The sequence below is a fragment of the Mustelus asterias genome, chromosome 22 (genome assembly GCF_964213995.1).
Source record: "Mustelus asterias chromosome 22, sMusAst1.hap1.1, whole genome shotgun sequence".
Taxonomy (NCBI): Eukaryota; Metazoa; Chordata; class Chondrichthyes; order Carcharhiniformes; family Triakidae; genus Mustelus; species Mustelus asterias.
In genome coordinates this window covers 71,245,570-71,262,388 of record NC_135822.1, presented here as the reverse complement: position 1 = coordinate 71,262,388, position 16,819 = coordinate 71,245,570, and the positions used below count along the sequence as shown (strand labels likewise).

At 54.9% G+C, this 16,819-nt stretch overlaps 1 protein-coding gene across 1 annotated transcript in view; it reads right to left on the bottom strand.

The window, feature by feature from the left end:
* The window catches only part of LOC144509724 (uncharacterized), a 21,519-nt gene extending 4,903 nt beyond the window's left edge, over positions 1-16,616 (bottom strand). Inside the window, exons 1-5 of the mRNA XM_078238504.1 lie at positions 16,478-16,616; positions 8,802-9,181; positions 6,177-6,378; positions 4,395-4,588; positions 2,981-3,070 (exon numbers count right to left, since the gene is read on the bottom strand). Coding sequence (XP_078094630.1) covers positions 2,981-3,070; positions 4,395-4,588; positions 6,177-6,378; positions 8,802-9,164 — 849 coding nt within the window. The 5' untranslated portion in view covers positions 9,165-9,181; positions 16,478-16,616. The remainder of the gene's footprint in view (positions 1-2,980; positions 3,071-4,394; positions 4,589-6,176; positions 6,379-8,801; positions 9,182-16,477) is intronic.
* Positions 16,617-16,819: the final 203 nt, after the last annotated feature.

The window sequence follows — 16,819 nt, the reverse complement described above, 5'->3', positions numbered from 1 at the left end:
CCCCGCGCACTCGCCCCCACACCCGCGCACTCGCCCCCACACCCGCGCACTCGCCCCCACCCCCCCCGCGCACTCGCCCCCACCCCCCGCGCACTCGCCCCCACCCCCCCGCGCACTCGCCCCCACCCCCCCGCGCACTCGCCCCCACCCCCCGCGCACTCGCCCCCACCCCCCGCGCACTCGCCCCCACCCCCCCGCGCACTCGCCCCCACCCCCCGCGCACTCGCCCCCACCCCCCGCGCACTCGCCCCCGCCCCCCCGCGCACTCGCCCCCACACCCGCGCACTCGCCCCCACCCCCCGCGCACTCGCCCCCGCCCCCCCGCGCACTCGCCCCCGCCCCCCCCGCGCACTCGCCCCCGCCCCCCCGCGCACTCGCCCCCACACCCCGCGCACTCGCCCCCACCCCCCCGCGCACTCGCCCCCGCCCCCCCGCGCACTCGCCCCCACACCCGCGCACTCGCCCCGCCCCCCCGCGCACTCGCCCCCACCCCCCGCGCACTCGCCCCACACCCGCGCACTCGCCCCCACCCCCCCGCGCACTCGCCCCCACACCCGCGCACTCGCCCCCACCCCCCGCGCACTCGCCCCCACCCCCCGCGCACTCGCCCCCACACCCGCGCACTCGCCCCCACCCCCCCGCGCACTCGCCCCCACCCCCCGCGCACTCGCCCCCACCCCCCGCGCACTCGCCCCCGCCCCCCGCGCACTCGCCCCCACCCCCCCGCGCACTCGCCCCACCCCCCCGTGCACTTGGCCCCCGCCCCCCCGCGCACTTGGCCCCCGCCCCCCCGCGCACTCGCCCCCGCCCCCCCGCGCACTTGGCCCCCGCCCCCCCGCGCACTCGCCCCCGCCCCCCCGCGCACTCGCCCCCGCCCCCCGCGCACTCGCCCCCGCCCCCCCGCGCACTCGCCCCCGCCCCCCGCGCACTCGCCCCCGCCCCCCCGCGCACTCGCCCCCGCGCCCCGCGCACTCGCCCCCACCCCCCCGCGCACTCGCCCCCACCCCCCGCGCACTCGCCCCCACCCCCCGCGCACTCGCCCCCACCCCCCCGCGCACTCGCCCCCACCCCCCCGCGCACTCGCCCCCACCCCCCGCGCACTCGCCCCCACCCCCCCGCGCACTCGCCCCCGCCCCCCCGCACTTGGCCCCCACCCCCCCGCGCACTCACCCCCACCCCCCCGCGCACTTCACCCCCACCCCCCCGCGCAACTCACCCCCCACCCCCCGCGCACTCACCCCCACCCCCCGCGCACTCACCCCCACCCCCCGCGCACTCACCGCCACTCCCCGCGCACTCACCCCCACTCCCCGCGCACTCACCCTCACTCCCCGCGCACTCACCCTCACTCCCCGCGCACTCACCCTCACTCCCCGCGCACTCACCCTCACCCCCCGCGCACTCACCCCCACCCCCCGCGCACTCACCCTCACCCCCCACGCACTCACCCTCACCCCCCGCGCACTCACCCTCACCCCCCGCGCACACCCTCACCGCCCGCGCACTCACCCTCACCCCCCGCGCACTCACCCTCACTCCCCCACACACTCACCCCCACCCCCCGTACACTCTCCCCCACCCCCCGCACAATCACCCTCACTCCCCGCACACTCTCCCCCACTCCCCGCACACTCACCCCCACCCCCCGCACACTCACCCCCACCCCCGCACACTCACCCCCACCCCCCGCACACTCACCCCCACCCCCCGCACACTCACCCCCACCCCCCGCACACTCACCCCCACCCCCCGCAACACTCACCCCCACCCCCCCGCACACTCACCCCCCACCCCCGCACACTCACCCCCACCCCCCGCACACTCACCCCCACCCCCCGCACACTCACCCCCACCCCCCGCACACTCACCCCCACCCCCCGCACACTCACCCCCACCCCCCGCACACTCACCCCCGCACACTCACCCCCACCCCCCGCACACACACCCCCACCCCCCGCACACACACCCCCACTCCCCACACACTCATCCCCACTCCCCTCCCGCAATCCCCCCCCCACCCCCTGCACACTCACCCCCACTCCCCTCCTGCAAATCCCTACCCACTCTCCCGCCATCCTCCCCACCATCACCCCCCCACACCTCCACTCCCCTCCCCCCACCACACCCCTCCCCACAATCTCTCCCCACCCCTGTACACTCACCCCCACTCCCCTCCCGCAATCTCCCCAACCCCACTCCCCTCCCGCAATCTCCTCATCCCACCCATTCACCCCCACACCCCTCCTGCACCCCCCCCCCCCCAACATTCACCCCCACTCACCTCTCGCAAATCTCCTCACTCCCTTCCACCCACTCCCCCACTTCCTTCGCACAAGCCCCCCACTCCTCACCTGTGACCTCCTCAAACCCCCCCCCCCCCCCCCCCCCCCCCCCCCCCCCCCCACACTGGCAGAGGATTCGAGAAGTTAAACAGAGGTAAAGAACGAGGTTAGGTCTTCCAGCCGGTATTCCTGACAGGTAAACACGTCAGGACTGACACAGGCCAACAACACCGTGTCAAACAGCAGACACACATCATTCTGTTACACTGAGTGGGACACACCACACAGAGACACACGCAGGCAGACAGGCACACGCAGACACACACACGCAGACAGACACATGCAGACAGACATGCACTTGATGCTGGAATAAACAGGCACTCTCTATTGCAAAACCCTCAGATATATATCAGAGTGAAGAGTCTCCCACCCTGCAGCATCATCACTATCTCACTGAGCTGTTGTCAGTGTGGACAGAGTCCGCTTTATAGGTCACTTTGCTGCTGTCTACAACACAGACACACACACAGACACACACACAGACACACACACAGACACCACACACACACGCGCACACACAGCTGTGAATGGACAGGGTCCACAATAACAATTCAAACCTGCTCCATAACAACCCCAACACAACACAAAGGGGGGAATCGTGTCTGTTCCGATCCACTGATGCTGCAACTTTCCCTCACCTTTGGATTGTGTAAGATAATGACTTCTCCATTGGGAAATTCCACCTTCCTGTTCCATTCGTTTGTGGCCACTGCTTCCTTGTACGCTCTCTGTGTCGGGAGAGCAGAGTTTTTATTTATCTCTCAAACAGAGTCACACAGTTACAAACCGAGTCTTCAGAGTGGACAAATGCCGGTTTCACATTCTTCACTAATCCAGAGCGAGACTGGCACCAGGGGACAAATTATTCTGTTTGGGGCATTGAGGGGCAACCTCAAGATGCCCCCCGTTACCACTGGCAGCGTGCAGAACCAGAACCAGCCAGGACCCGCTCTCCCTCAGCCATGCCCCGATTTTCCTCCGTGTGCCCCAGCTCCCCACCCAACCCCCAGCATCCCCCACTCCCTCAGTGTATCCCAGACCCTACTCTCCCTTAGTCTGCCCCAGCTCCCCCACCCACCCCCCCACCAGCTCCCCCCGTGCTCCCTCAGCCATGCCCCACTTTCGCTCAGTGTGTGCCACCTCCCCTTCAGTCTCCCCCAGCTCCTTCAGTGCCCCCCTCCCACCCCCAGCATCTCCCCCCCCTCCACCCCACCCAACTCCCTCGGTGTGTAGAACCAGAACCAGCCAGGCCCCGCTTTGTCCCCCAGGTCCCAATCTCCCTCAGTGTGCCTCAGGACCCGCGCTCCCCCAGACAGGCCCCCCGCGCCCCCACAGTGCCATTCTGCGGCCGAATGCCAGGTGCCGCAGTAATTCCTCGCTTTGGCAGTTTGCATCATTATGGGGAATCTGGTATCTGCTTCCGAGCCACACACACATCTCAATGCTGTGGGACTGGTGCTTGGGGGGAACCTGCCTCACAGCCACAGGCAGTGGATTCAATCACAGAAAGGCCCAGAGGCCCGAAGGGAGGCACGGGCGTCATAGCGATGCAGAGAGAAGCCATTCAGCCCATCACGTCAGCTGATTCACTGCAGCATGATCCGTTCAGGATGAATGAGAGACATGTCCAGGTTCTGGAAGGTTCTGAGGGAAATGTCCAAGCCCTGCAAAGTTCCGAGGAACACGCCAAGCTCTGGAAAGTTCTGAGGCACGTGTCTCAGCTCCGGAAGGTTCTGAGGGGCAGGTCAAGCTCTGGAACATTCTGAGGGCTGTGTCAAGTTCTGGAAAGTTCTGAAGGCCTCTGTGTGAGCTCCTTACATCCAGCCTGGGGCAATGTGTAGCTTTGATTCCTGGGTGCTAAGGGATAAAACATTGGCCTGGATTCTGTCGATCTAACAGCGACAAGACCAAACCAAACAAGAGTGAGACAGGGATGGACAGCAGAGGGACACCCAGCCCCCAGGTTGCAGCAAGTACTGGCCAGCCTGGTGAGTTGTGGTGAGATTTCCGTCGGGGGGGGGGGGGGGGGGGGGGGGGGGGGGGGCACCGTACCTCTATCAGCTCACTCAGCTCCTCCGTGTAGGGGTTATATCTGTTGTCCTTCTCACTCTTGGAAAACCAGGTACATCGCCTCACTTGCGTGGGTGCCTCCTGCCAGTATACAGCCTGCCTCGTGCGCCTGGACAGGAATACATCGTACCGTCCCCCGTCTGTCGGCACTGCCACATTCTCCGACTCCAACGCTTCTGAAATAGAACATGACCGAGAGAGGAGACATTTCACCGAGCTGCTGGCATCAATCACTCTCCTTTCCGTCACAACAGAAAAATAAATTCACATGGCGGGCCTGGCTCTGACGGAACCAGTTTGTAATCTGCAGACACATTTGCCGGTGCTACAAATCCGCAAACTAACAACCGGAGAGTCCTGTTTCCAGTCAGCCTTCCCCACTCCCCCGTGAAGCTCCCCCATCCCCACTTTCCTCCGTCAGTTTTCACTGTCTCGTCCAACCTTCAGACTCTTCACCTGCCGAGTGTGAAACCTGCTCCAGACCGCCCTCAATTCAGCATAGAAACGTAGAGTCACAGAATCCCGACAGTGCAGGAGGCGGCCATTCAGCCCATTGAATCTGCACCGGCCACAATCCCACCCAGGCCCTCGCCCCATACAGTTTACCCTAGCTAGTCCCCCTGATACTAAGGGGCAATTTAAAGCCTGGCCAATCCACCTAACCAGCACATCTTTGGAGTGTAGGAGGAAACCGGAGCACCCGGAGGAAACCCAAGCAGACACGGGGAGAATGTACACAGACAGTGACCCAAGCCGGGAATCGAACCTGGGTCCCTGGCGCTGTGAGGCAGCAGTGCTAACCCACTGTGCCACCGTGCCATCCCACCATGCACAGAGAGGGAGATACGAGTTCCTGAGCTCGGTCTTGCTCTGCCCTGAAGGAAGGGGGATCACTGACTCCCTGAAGAAGCCGAGACTACCCCTGGCTCGCACGCATCCTCCACACTAACTGCACCACTGTTGGTGAACAGACCTTCAGCTGCCTGGGCCCCCAAGCTCTGGAATTCCTTCTCCACATCTTTCCTTCCTCCCTTTCCATAGTCCTTCAATATTTGTCCCAAAATCTCCTTCCATGGTTGGATACAAACTTCAACGCCGAGGGATCCTGTGGATGTATAGCCCTGTTTGCCTCAATCTGTGCAAAGACTTAATTTTAAGATCTATCTGCTGATGCACAGTTATATTTAAATGCTAAACTGTAGGGGTTACCCAACTCTGCTGAGCTGGACAATTGTCGCTAACTTGACTGTGGAATGGGAGGGCATGGTGGGATAGCGAGAAACTGACTGCATTCTGAAGGGTACACAATGGAGGCAAACAACAGCAACTGCAAGGGTTGTTTTTCTAGATGGAGATAGCATGTGAAAAACACATCTAATAACGAGATAAGGATTGAAATATATTTTGGTTTTCGAATGTTCAGTTCAAGTCCAGTTCAGTTCTTAGATTAGAAACCAATCTCCAAGTTTGTGCTTCTGTCAAGTTCATTGAGTTCTTTTTAATAAATGAAAACCATTCTAAAACTCGTACCCGTGCTGTCCCTTCAAACGAATGAATGGACCCAACAAACGCCAATACAACTTACTCCACAATAGGGGGGAGTGTGAATTTCACTCCCGGTTGGGCGAGGATTCGCTTCTACCCCAAGACTTTTCCCCATCCCCTGGTCCGAATGACTATCATTCTCTCCGAATTTCAGCAGCATTCTCCCACCGGGGCAGGGGCTTTGGAAGGGAGAGTGCTTGCCGGAAGACGGCTTCTTACCAGAGCAGCGCTTGCTCTCCAGCGTGTCCGAGTCCATTTTACTGAAAGGAATCCACATGGGTTTGCAGTCCTCCTCCTTGCAGTAGAACCAATGAGGCTGCACTGCCTGGTACGGGTTGTGCACAGCTTTCACCTCCACTTCTTCACCATGGTGGCTTGGTTCGTACTGGCCTTCTCCAGAACCCAGTGTTCCTGGCAGGTCCTGAAAGATTTGTACAAAGCATTGGCTGTGTCAGAGATTGCACATGTACAGAACCTTCACACACAGAAACCAGAGGCAGGAGGAGGCCATTCGGCCCTTCGAACCTGCTCCGCCATTCCTATTGATCACGGCTGATCATTGAATTCAATATCCTGATCCCCCCGCCCCACCCTTCCCTCCATATTCCTCGATCCCTTTAGCCCCAAGAGCTATGTCTAACTTCTTCTTGAAATCACACAACACACACAGAACGATGAGAGAACAAGCCTAATGTGACAATACAGATCCAGTGAAGATACCTAGGCTGTTGCCTCCATCATGATTGGGTTTATCCTTGACCAGTCCCTTGCAATGTTTGCTTCTCATGTCCTCAGTGCACTGGCCCTCGCATGCAGGCCTCCAGTTAATCCAGTCGGAGACGTTTACAATTACTGGGACAATACGTGTTGAAAAGCAACAAATTACAGGAGACATCACAGCAAGACTTCCACAGCCATTTGGCCCATCGAGCCTGCACCAACCAGGTCTACCCTTTGCCCTATCCCCATCAGCCCGTGCATTTAACACAGCCAATCCACCTAACCTGCACATCTTTGGACACTAAGGGGTAATTCAGCATGGTCAATCCACCTAACCCGCACATCTTTGGAGTGTGGGAGGAAACCGGAGCACCCAGAGGAAACCCACGCAGACATGGGCGGCACGGTAGCACAGTGGTTAGCACTGCTGCTTCACAGCTCCAGGGTCCCGGGTTCGATTCCCGGCTCGGGTCACTGTCTGTGTGGAGTTTGCACATTCTCCTCGTGTCTGCGTGGGTTTCCTCCGGGTGCTCCGGTTTCCTCCCACAGTCCAAAGATGTGCGGGTTAGGTTGATTGGCCAGGTTAAAAAATTGCCCCTTAGAGTCCTGGGATGTGTAGGTTAGAGGGATTAGCGGGTAAAATATGTGGGGGTAGGGCCTGGGTGGGATTGTGGTCGGTGCAGACTCGATGGGCCGAATGGCCTCCTTCTGCACTGTAGGGTTTCTATGATTTCTACGAACATGCAAACTCCGCACAGACAGTGACCCAAGCCTGGAATCGAACCCTTGTCCCTGGTGCTGTGAAGCAGCAGTGCCAACTCCCGACTCAAGGGAGCTGGCGCTATACTTGAGCCCAAACCCGAGAGTGTTCAACCTCAGCGATAGTTTGATGTTTCACTCGGCGATCAGTGTCACAGAGAAGGGAAGTGCCTCGGCTGCGATACCACCCTTGAACCCCCGCAGTCCGAGTCTCACCCGCAGCTGATAAAACCAGAGCCTGTCCAGCCTGGAAGAACCAAGATAAAAGCAAACTACTGTGGATTCTGGAATCTAAAACAAAAACAGAAAATGCTGGAAAATCTCAGCAGGTCTGACAGCATCTGTGGAGAGAGAATAGAGCCAACGTTTTGAGTCTGGATGATCCTTGGTCAGGGCTGAAGCATGTCCAGCATTTCCGGTTTTTGTGGCTGGAAGTATTGAGGCTCGTCACTCTCCATTCAACAGAGAGAGAGGATGCAGATTCACACTGGAAAACAGCTCCGAGGTGAACACACTGAACAGACACACTCACTCTGCGGGCCAGGGGGGAGAGGACATGGGGCAGCACAGCTGCCTCATAGCGCCAGGGACCCGGGTTCGATTCCCGGCTTGGATCACTGTCTGTGCGGAGTCTGCACGTTCTCCCCGTGTCTGCGTGGGTTTCCTCTGAGGTCTCCAGTCACAGTCTGAAAGACGTGCTGGTTGGGTGGATTGGCCATGCTAAATTGCCCTTTAGTGTCAGGAGGACTAGCTAGGGTAAATGCATGGATAGGGCCTGGGTGGGATTGTGGTCGGTTCAGGCGCAATGGGCTGAATGGCCTCCTTCTGCACTGCGGGGATTCTATGATAATTCTAGGAACGGGACACACTGGTACAAGAGGGATTACCTTTCCTTTGTATCCAACTGGTTGGGTGGCATCTCCTCACGTGCCCTCGAACCAGCATGGTGAGGGAGATAGTGATTCCTCCCTCCGTCCAGCCCCCCCTGCCCCCGGCTCCGAACTACTCCTGGCTGGCAGGGCGGCCTGGTGACTCATTGAGTCATAGAGGTTTACAGCATGGAAACAGGCCCTTCGGTCCAACTTGTCCATGCCGCCCTTTTTTTTTAAACCCCTAAGCTAGTCCTAATTGCCCATGTCTGGCCCATATCCCTCCATACCCATCTTACCCATGTAACTGTCTAAATGCTTTTGTAACAAAATTATACCCACCTCTACTGCTACCTCTGGCAGCTCGTTCCAGACACTCACCACCCTCCGTGTGAAAGATTTGCCCAATTGCCCTCGTGCCCAGGACTCAGCTCCCGCCAAGCCGAATCCTGCCTCCAGCAAATCCGACAACTCTGTGGAATCGGGCTGCACTCACCTGGTGGGGCTGAGTGGTCTCGGGGCAGGGTGGTTGCTGCGGCTGTTCGGAATGGAAGGCCCCGGCGTTGGAAGCCGCTTGCTGCGTGCCGCGGAACCCTCCGCTCTGCTTCCCGTCCTCGCGGCTGGCAGCTTCGCCAGTCTCTTGCCCGCTGGCCTCCTGGCAGACTGCGCTGGCAAACGGCTGGACATTTCTCACCCAGGAAACAGGCAGGGGGAGCGCCGGCGGCCATGATGGCCCCTGGGTGCCCGTCGCCGGCGGTAACGATTTCGGTGGCCCCGTCCCAAGGTCAGCGTCCAGAGTCCCACTGGTGTTCTGCCGTTGGTCGCTGGTGTCATTAACAGGAGAGGGTGGTCTATCCATGTCCCTCACTCAGGGAGCTGTACCCCATCACCCCCCAGGGGAAAAAAAACACAACCACACATTAGTGCCACAGTTTTCAATGCAGTTGTCTACATTTCATTTTGTAATGGCCTGCTGAATATTTTTCAATATTTTACCCCATCACGTAACCTCGTGAATCCTCGGACTTAAATACCACCAGAGCAACATAGCAAATAGGAGCAGGAGGAGGCAATTGGCCCTTCGACCCCACTCTGCCATTTATCATCATCATGGCTGATCGTCCAACTCAACAGCCTAATCCCACTCCCCCAAATCCTTTGATCCCCTTCGTCTCAAATGCTATATCGAACTCATTGAAAACACAGTAAGAAGTCTCACAACACCAGGTTAAAGTCCAACAGGTTTATTTGGTAGCACGAGCTTTCAGAGTGTCGCTCCTTCATCAGGCGAGTGATGGAGCAGTGCTCCAAAAGCTCGTGCTACCAAATAAACCTGTTGGACTTTAACCTGTTGTCAGACGACTTACTGTGACTACCCCAGTCCAACGCTGGCAACTCCACATCATTGAAAACATACAATGTTTTTCCCTGAACTCCTATCTGTGGTAGTGAATTCCACACTGACCACTCTCTGGGTGAAGAAATTTCTCCTCTCTGTCCCAAACCATCTACCCTGAATCCTCAGACTGTGACCCCTGGTTCTGGACACCCCCCCCATTGGGAATATCTTTCGTGCATCTACCGTTTCCATGAGATCCCCTCATTCTTCTGAACTCCAGCGAATACAATCCTAACCGACTCAATCTCTCCTTGCACGCGAGTCCCGCCATCCCGGGAATCAGTCTGGTAAACCTTCTCTGCACTCCCTCTAGAGCAAGAACATCCTTCCTGAGATAAGGAGACCAAAACTGCACACAATACCCTCGGTGTGGCCTCACCAAGGCCCTGTATAATTGCAACAACACATCCCTGCTCCTGTACTCGAAACCTCTCGCAACGAAGGCCAACATGCCATTTGCCTTCTTTACCGCCTGCTGCACCTGCGTGCTTATCTCCAGCGACTGGTGCACAAGGACACCCAGGTCCCGCTGCACATTCCCCTCTCCCAATTTACAGCCATTCAAATAATAATCTATCTTCCTATTATTGCTACCAAAGTGGATAACCTCACATTTATCCACATTATACTGCATCTGCCATGCAGATGCCCACACACTCAGCCTGTCCAAATCACACTGAAGCATCTCTGCATCCTCCTCACAGCTCACCCTCCCACCCAACTTTGTATCACCTGCAAATTTGGAGATAATACATTCAGTTCCCTCTTCCAAATCATGAATATATAATGTGAACAGTTGGGATCTGAGCACAGATCCCTGCGGAACCCCACTGCCTGTCATTCAGCAAAAGACTCATTTATTCCTACTCTTTGTTTCCTGTCTGCCAACCAGTTTTCTATCCATCTCAACACACTCCCCACAACCCCATGTGCTTTAATTTTACACACCAAGCTTTTATTTCAGATTTCCAGCATCCGCGGCATTTTGCTTTCACAAGGACACAGTTTTCGCCTGCCTCTCGCAAAAGGAAAAACAAGATTCCTGGATGGGGTCCCTACTTCGCACTTGTTCCCGAGAGTCCAGAACCAGGGGTCACAGTCTGAGGATTCGGGGTAGACCATTTAGGACGGAGATGAGGAGACATTTCTTCACCCAAAGAGTGGTGAGCCTGTGGAATTCATTACCACAGGAAGTAGTTGATGCCAAAACATTGAATGTATTCAAGAGGCGGCTGGATACAGCACTTGGGGTGAATGGGGTTAAAGTTTGTGGGGAGAAAGCAGGATTAGGCTATTGAGTTGGATGATCAGCCATGATCGTGATGAATGGCGGAGCAGGCTCGAAGGGCCGAATGGCCTCCTCCTGCTCCGATCTTCTTTGTTTGTCACTTACTGGAAAGTACAAGGAGACAGGACATGAATCACACGGGAAAGAGGCTGTTTGGCCCATTGTATTTGTACTTGCTCTTGGTAAAAGCTATCCAATCAATCCCACTCCTCTCTCTCCCATCGCCCTGCAGATATTCTACCACGTAAATAGACATCCAATTCTTTTTTGAAAGTCACCATTGAATCTGCTTCCACCACCCTTCCGGTCTATTCCAGATCACAACAACTCGCTGAGTTAAAAATACTCCCCAAGCTTCTGGGATATTATTGGCAATGTGGAAATCTGTCCCCCTCTCTGTGTTACTGACCAGGCCACCCCCTGACAGTGGAAATAATTTCCTCTTCTTGACCAGATTCACAGGCCAACGACCCCAAGTGCAAAGCTACGGGATGATTCACTGAAGCCAAAGAGGACACGACGGAGTCCAATTGGACATTTTGTCCTCACAGACGGAGGGCGGCAGAGACAGAACACAGACACAGAAATAGAACTCGGGTTTTGCAATCACTGGGAAATTGCAACACATCTGGTTTCAAGTTGGGACCAAGGTTTTGTTAGATCAGTCCATTTCGGATTGCACACGAAATAGGAATAGGAGTGAGGCCACTCAGCCCCTCGTGCCCGCTCTGCCATTCAGCAAAATCATGGCTGACCCAATTTTAACCCCAATCTCACGTTGCTACCAATGTCAACAAAATGAAGGAGATTGTCGTCGACTTCAGGAAGCGGGGAACATGCCCCTGTCTACATCAACGGGGATGAAGTAGAAATGGTCGAGAGCTTGAAGTTTTTAGGTGTCCAGATCACCAACAACCTGTCCTGGTCCCCCCCATGCCGACACTATAGTTAAGAAAGCTCACCAACACCTCTACTTTCTCAGGAGGTTAAGGAAATTTGGCATGTCAGCTACGACTCGCACCAACATTTACAGTTGCACCACAGAAAACATTCTTTCTGGTTGTATCACAGCTTGGTATGGCTCCTGCTCTGCCCAGGACCACAAGAAACTACAAAGGGTCGTGAACAAAGCCCAATTCATTACAGAAACCAGCCTCCCATCCATCGACTCTGTCTACACTTCGCGCTGCCTTGGAAAAGTAGCCAGCATAATTAAGAACCCCACGCACCCCAAACATACTGTATTCCACCTTCTTCCATCGGGAAAAAGATACAAAAGTCTGAGGTCACGTACCAAACGACTCAAGAACAGCTTCTTCCCTGCTGCTGTCAGACTTTTGAATGGACCTACCTTAGATTAAGTTGATCTTTCTCTACACCCTAGCTATGACTGTAACACTACATTCTGCACTCTCTCCTTTCCTTCTCTATGAACAGTATGCTTTGTCTGTATAGCGCGCAAGAAACAATACTTTTCACTGTATACGAATACATGTGACAATAATAAATCAAATCAAAATCCCCAATAAGCTTTCACCCCCCCATCAGGAATCTATCCAGCTTTGCCTTAAAGATATTCAAAGATTTTTCCCCAGTTTCTAATTTAAATTGGCAGTGTATTTAACACGAGCATTTTGTATAATCGGGGCGGCACGGTGGTTAGCACCGCTGCCTCATAGCACGAGGGAGCCTGGTTTCAATTCCCGGCTCGGGTCACTGTCTGTATGGAGGCTGCACATTCTCCCAGTGTCTGCGTGGGTTTCCTCCGGGTGCTCCGGTTTCCTCCCACAGTCCGAAAGATGTGCTGGTTAGGGTGCATTGGCCGTGCTAAATTCTCCCTCAGTGTAACCCGAACAGACGCCGGAGTGTGGCGACTGGGGGATTTTCACAGTAACTTCATTGCAGTGTAAGTCTACTTGTGACACTAATAAATTAACTTAAATCACTGTTTTTTTGGAGGGGGGTGCGGGTTGTGTCTGAAAACTATTTGTCGATTGACCCCAGCAGTGCCAGTTATTTACAAGGGGCTTATTAGGGGTGCCATTACTGACTGCATCAGCCCTGATGCTAGAGTAAATTTCCTAACTTTATTATTCTTAACTTACTGTGGGCAACAGAACCGGTTTGTGGTCGCCTGGACAGGACAAACAAAACCCCAGGAGAGGTGGTGTGTTTCACTGAGCGCTGTCCAAAGTATCATAGAATCCCTACAGTACAGGAGGCCTTTCGGCCCATCATGCCTGCACCGACTCTTACCCAGGCTTATCCTTTTATCTCACGCATTTAACCGAAGAATTAGGAGTAGGAGCAGGAGTAGGCCATCTGACCCCCTCGAGCCTGCTCCACCACACAATAAGATCACGGCTGATCTTTTCGTCGACTCAGCTCCACGGCACGGTGGCCCAGTGGTCGGCACTGCTGCCTCACAGCGCCAGGGACCCCGGGTTCGATTCCCGGGCCTTGGGTCACCGTCCATGCGGAGTTTGCACCTTCTCCCCGTGTCTGCGTGGGTTTCCTCTGGGTGCTCTGGTTTCCTTTCACAATCTGAAAGACGTGCTGGTTAGGCGCATTGACCCGAACAGGTGCCAGAGTGTGGCGACTAGGGGAATTTTGCAGTAACTTCATTGCAGTGTTAATGTAAGCCTTACTTGTGACTAATAAGTAAACTTTACTTACCCGCCTGCTCACCATAACCCTTAATTCCTTTACTGTTCAAAAATCTATATCTTTGCCATAAAAACATTCAACGAGGTAGCCTCAACTGCTTCACTGGACCTCTACACCACAGCTGTGACTGTAACATTACATTCTGCACCCACTCCTTTCCTTCTCTATGAACTGTATGCTTTGTCTGTATAGCGCGCAAGAAACAATACTTTTCATTGTATACTAATACATGTGACAATAATAAATCAAATCAAAATCAGGGAATTCCACAGATTCACAACCCTTTGTGTGAAAACGTTCCTCCTCAACTCAGTCCTAAATCTGCTCCCCCTTATTTTGAGGCCATGCCCCTCGTTCTAGTTTCACCCGCCAATGGAAACAACCTCCCTGCTTCTATCTTATCTATTCCCTTCATAATTTGATATGTTTCTGTAAGATTTCCCCTCATTCTTCTGAATTCCAATGAGTATAGCCCCAGTCTACTCAGTCTCTCCTCATAAGCCAACCCTCTCAACTCCGGAATCAACCTAGTGAATCTCCTCTGCACCCCCTCCAGTGCCAGTATATCCTTTCTCAAGTAAACGTAGAACATAGAACAGTACAGCACAGAACAGGCCCTTCGCCCCACGATGTTGTGCCGAGCTTTATCTGAAACCAAGTAAGGAGACCAAAACTGTACACAATACTCCAGGTGTGGCCTCACCAGCACCTTATACAGCTGCAACATAACCTCACTGTTTTTAAACTCCATCCCTCTAGCAATGAAGGACAAAATTCCATTTGCCTTCTTAATTACCCCACTTAATTTACCCCACTAATCTGCCTAACATATATATCTAGGGAAACTAAGGACCAATTTAGAGGGTACAGAAGAGGTTTACCAGGATGTTGCCTGGTCTGGAGGGTATTAGCTATGAGGAGAAGTTGGAGAAACTTGGTTTGTTCTCACTGGAACAACAGAGGTTGAGGGGCGACCTGATAGAAGTTTACAAGATTATGAGTATCATGGACAGAGTGGATAGTCAGATGCTCTTTCTTAGGGTAGAAAAGTCAAGTACTAGAGGACATAGGTTTAAGGTGCGTGGGGAAAAGTTTTTAGAGGAGATGTGCGAGGTAAGTTTTTTTTTTACACAGAGGGTGGTGAATGTCTGGAACCCGCTGCCCGGGAGGGTGGTGGGAGCAGGTACAATAGCGGCATTTAAGGGGCAACTAGACAGATACATGAATAGGATGGGAATGGAAGGATACGGACTCTGTAAGTGCACACAGTTTTAGTTTAGGCAGGCATCATGATTGGCGCAGGCTTGGAGGGCCGAAGGGCCTGTTCCTGTGCTTTAGCACGGCCAATCAACTTAACCTGCACATCTTTTGGAGTGGGGGAGGAAACCGGAGCACTCGGAGGAAACCCACGCAGACACGGGGAGAACGTGCAGACTCCGCACAGACAGTGACGCAAGCCAGGTATCGAACCCAGGTCCCTGGCACTGTGAGGCAGCAGTGCTAACCACTGTGTCACCGTGCCACCCTCAAAGTTAAGTCATGTCCAACAAGTTCTGTGATTTATCCCGCAGTTACATCTGCAAACTTCAGAATTCTCAATTCTTCAGCTAACTTGGATGGACGCTATTGACACTTATAGTGCCTGTCCTGCCCCCTGCCTCAGAGACTTGAGCGTACGACCCTCCTGTATAACCTCACCCAAGCGCCCAATGTGGTAACCTGTCACCTCCCGTCTGCACGCTATTTACCTGGCTCCGACTCCAGTCACGAACCCGCCTCCCAACCTGTTTCTCAAAAAAAAACAGGGATATCCAGGAGGAGAAGGGAAAAATAAAAGCGGATGCTGGAATCTGAAACAAAAACAGAAAATGCTGGAAAACCTCAGAGCGCTGACAGCATCTGTGGGGAAGGAAATAGAGCCAACGTTTCGAGTGTGGATGACCCTTGGTCAGAGCTGTTGTTGAGGGGAGGAGGAACCCTGGCTGATTTCCACTTCCACGGCTTGGAGGCGAGAAGGCCAACTATTAAATCTGCCAACTATTCCTCCTCTGACAGCAGGAGACGATGCCAGATTAGGTCTGAGTGAGTTTAGTACTGGGGTGGGGCCTTTCAGCCTCCGAACACTCTGTCGCTTTAATATTTCCCACAGTGTGAGCTGAATCCTCGGTCTACGAATCCCAGCTATGTGTGTGTGTGTGTATGTGCAGCTGAACAGGTTCAGATTGCCTCCGTTATCTCCTGCCTCAGGCCCAAGGCCTGTTCAATTCGCATTTGCAGCTTTTGATTTTGTTTTTTTTTGGGGGGGGGGGGGGGGGAAATCCGAGACTGGAAGGGAGATACTAGGAGGGGTGAAGGGATAGAGAGAGAGAGAGACTGTGTTAGCAAACACGGAAGCTGTTTGAAAAAAACAATGGACTTTAACCTGGTGTTGTTAAAACTCTTACTGTGTTTACCCCAGTCCAACGCCGGCATCTCCACATCATGAAAAAAACCCAATACCATAAAATGTCTGGATTTTATGCTCAAGTCTCTCAAGAGTGGGGCTAGAACCCACAACTCGGAGGCAAGAGTGCCTGAGCTATGACACCACAGCCAGAGAGAAAGGCAAGATTCACAATCAGCCCCAAGGACTTTAAGAGGGAGAGGTAATGTAATAAGACAGAGGGAGAGCTGGATGGGTGGCAGCACCACAATCCTTTCCCAGTGACGGCTGCACATGAAGCAGTGGCGGAACTGGGAGAGGGGCAGGTTTCAGTCCCCCTCCCTGCTTCCCAGACAGACAAGACAGACACAGAGAGAGAGAAGCCCAGGAACCTACTTGTGTGTCAAAGAAGCCCTCCTGCCTGCAGCGAGTGCAGTAACAGCTGGGAGCCGATTGTAACCATTTCAAATTGTTACAGCGGCAATTGGAACGTGGCGGCGCTTTGAAATGATACAAACTCCCAGGGCAACGTTCCAAAGGAAGTGCGCACGCGCCGGCCGGCAGCCTGAAACTGACCAGCCTGTAGATTGCAGTGGGGGCTGCAGAGGGAGCTGCCACTTCCTGTATATATATATATATATGTGTGTGAGGGGGAGATCAGGAAAACTCCCACATCCCCCCTCTCCCCCAGCACTGCAACGTCAGCCAGTGGAAAGCAACGTTGTTTAGGCCCAGCAC